General features: G+C 46.0%; 1 protein-coding gene across 1 annotated transcript in view; it reads left to right on the top strand.

Moving 5' to 3' along the window:
- Positions 1-1,549, top strand: part of LOC125028116 (tetratricopeptide repeat protein 7B-like) — a gene marked incomplete in the record, with an annotated part of 41,230 nt that extends 39,681 nt beyond the window's left edge. Inside the window, 1 exon segment of the mRNA XM_047617456.1 lies at positions 227-1,549. Coding sequence (XP_047473412.1) covers positions 227-359 — 133 coding nt within the window.
- Positions 1,550-3,014: the final 1,465 nt, after the last annotated feature.

The raw sequence follows: 3,014 nt of genomic DNA, 5'->3' as shown, positions 1-3,014 counted from the left end.
GGCGAATGGAGGAGGGAAGGGAGGAGGGGGCCCCCTGCCCCTGCACCGCACGCCCTCCGCAACAGATTTGGCGAAGAATTCGAGATTTTTGTGCATATTCCTATTTTTTCACCCTGTGTTTTTATTTTATGTTTATGTTTTTTACATTAATTCTATCGTCCATTCTTTAAGAGTATGTTCAGATATGCCTCGATGGCCCTTCTAACAACCGCCTTTCCGCCCACAGGGAGGTCCTGGGCGAGGTGATGGCCAGCCTGGGCCAGCTGGACGCCTCGAGCAAGTGCCTGGCCACCGCCATCGAGATCGAGGCCAAGTCGCCGATCCTGCCCTTCACCTCCATCCCCTTCTGCTACGAGTGACGAGGCCCAGGGCGCGCGCCTCCTGCTTCCCGCTAGTTCCTGTTGCGTTCGGGCGCCGGCTGCTCGTGGCTCGCCCTCCTCGGCAGGCGTCGAGGCCCGCCGCCCCCTCTCCGCTCCCGTCGCCTGTCGCCTTTGCATCCCTTTTCTTCCTCCTCCTGTCTTCCTCCTTCTCTTCCTCCTCCCTCTCCTCCTCTTCCTTATGCTCTTTCTGCATAACCTTCTCTTCTTACTGCTTTGTTCCCTCTTCCCTGTTCCATTGCAGCCCGTCAGCCCACGACTCCCGCCCGGTGTGCTCGCCCGCCCTCTCCTGTACCCTGTACCTGTGAAAGAGATACACAGTTTGATGTTGAATATGCCATGCCTTAGTAGTGTGTACAGATTTGTACATATTTCTAGTCAAGGGAAAGGTACAACGCGAGAAAGAGAGAGAGAGAGACAAAGACAGAGACAGACAGACAGACAGACAGACAGACAGACAGACAGACAGACAGACAGACAGACAGACAGACAGATAGACAGTCAGTGAGACGAGTGAGTGAGTGAGTGAGTGAGAGTAAGTGTCGCAAGGAGGAGCGAGAGCGGCGTAAGGAGGGCAAGTGTGGGGCCGAGGGCGTTGGGGCGGGAACCCGACTGTGGACGGCAATTAGGCCCAGGGAGGGAGGGGGGAAGAGGAGGGGGAGGCGAGATAGCCACAAGCAACTGTCTGTGCTCGTATTGTCGCCTGTGTTGTTGTTATACAGGTACACACACCATATACCACATTACATCACACTAACACTACACTACACTGCACCACGTCCCACTACACCATGTACACTACACATGTGTATGTATGTATGTATGTATATCCTACATATGTATTGGAGCATTTTATCGAAACTGGAGATATTTTTATGATGTAGTATGTCCTGAATTTAGTTAAAGTATATATATATAATGGAAATAGTCTGTTTATATTAGTGTGTATATCATTGGTATTGTACATTTTATGGTACGCACATATAGCAAGACAATGATATTCCAGGTGACCCTCTTCTGGCACTGTGTCAGATTATTCCTGTGATGGTTACTGTAAAAACAGTATTATGGAATTTGTTATCAAGTTGTAGGATAAGTGGCGTATTATACTTACATTGCTGCATATTATAATTGTGAGATGACAATGATAATATAATAAAACAAGTGTGTCATACTGTGTTTTCATTCCCTTCATCGTGAATCACTGTGACAAATTACAATATCAATATATGATTGATCAAGTTACAGTTTTATTACAGTTTTATGAAATATTACACTATAACATTACAATTAATCAAGGAAGGAGATATCAGTATATATACTATTGGTTATGCTAATCATCCAAGGCTCAAAGAAACCGTAATAACAGAGCAAGTGATCCCAGAGTACCTTGTGCACTTGGTAGCAACGTTGGGAGTCACGCAAAGAACAGACACTGAAGGAATCGAGGAGACAAGAAGATTATTTCAGGTCAGAGAGAGAGCAAATGGAGTGCAGAGGACTACGGAGATCTGAACAAAGTAGTAGATAATGAAAAATGATCAATAATAAGGTGTAGTAAAGAGCTAATATATATGGTAGGTTAAACGGAATGGTATTAAGAGGAAGACAGAAAAATAACAGGAGAACCATAACAAGGCAAAGAGGACGGCGTGGAATAGAAGGGACCTCGACAATACAGGCGACCGCTTTGAGGAACTTCAGAGAACGCCAATCTGGGAGGCAGTTCGCAAAACGCCAGTACGAGGTGAGGCAACAAAGGACCTTGTTTTGGATTAATACAATGAGAGTTAGAGACAGCACATTGTGTGAGACAGATTAGGAATGGAGAGCGATTATTTTGGACCAGTATTCACATCGGCGGTATATTTTGATCACGGCACTTTTTGTTTTAATTACATTCTTCGGCCGGATGATGAATCTCTCCCTCTTCATTTTGTGTTCCCCGAGTCTTTTGTTATTATCCCTCTCTCTCTCTCTCTCTTTATCTAAATATCTATTTCCAATTTCGCTCCCTTTCTCAATCCTATTCTCCCACTTCCCTCCTCTTCTCTGTTTCCTTTTCTCTTTCCTTCCTTCCATCTCCCCTACCTTTCTACCTGCTTCCTTTCCTTTTTTACTTCCTCTCATCCTTCCACCTGCCCTCACCTCTCCCCCCCCCCCCCCTTTCCTTCACCTGTGTGTCCTGTTTCCATCACTCCAACATCAGTGTCTGCTCATGCCATTGCCCCCCCCCCCACCTCCACCCCCACCCCCACCCACACCACCACCACCATCGTAACTAACCAGCGCTATCGACATTCACGCGACGCAGCCATCATTATTCTTAAACAATTAATGATCATCTCTAATTTACCACAATCACTCACAGTCATTAATTCAAATTCGCGGATTCTCACTTGGACACTACGTACATTCGTTCAGCCGATAGTGATACGAAAACATTAATTTCCATTCCGCTCATGAACCCTGGAGGTCGAAGGTCCACTCATCCGCCCACCACTGCATTGGCATCGATAAAAGAAAAAAAAAAAAGGAAGGTTTTCTCTATATCCATCAACCACAACTGATTTCAAGTCTAAAGTACTAAAGATATCAACCATTAGCTTTCAAGATCCGTGCGTGTCCAGCCACAAA

The sequence above is a fragment of the Penaeus chinensis genome, chromosome 8 (genome assembly GCF_019202785.1).
Source record: "Penaeus chinensis breed Huanghai No. 1 chromosome 8, ASM1920278v2, whole genome shotgun sequence".
NCBI classification, from domain to species: domain Eukaryota; kingdom Metazoa; phylum Arthropoda; class Malacostraca; order Decapoda; family Penaeidae; genus Penaeus; species Penaeus chinensis.
The sequence above is the reverse complement of the archived record's forward strand: the minus strand, read 5'-3'. Positions and strand labels throughout refer to the sequence as shown.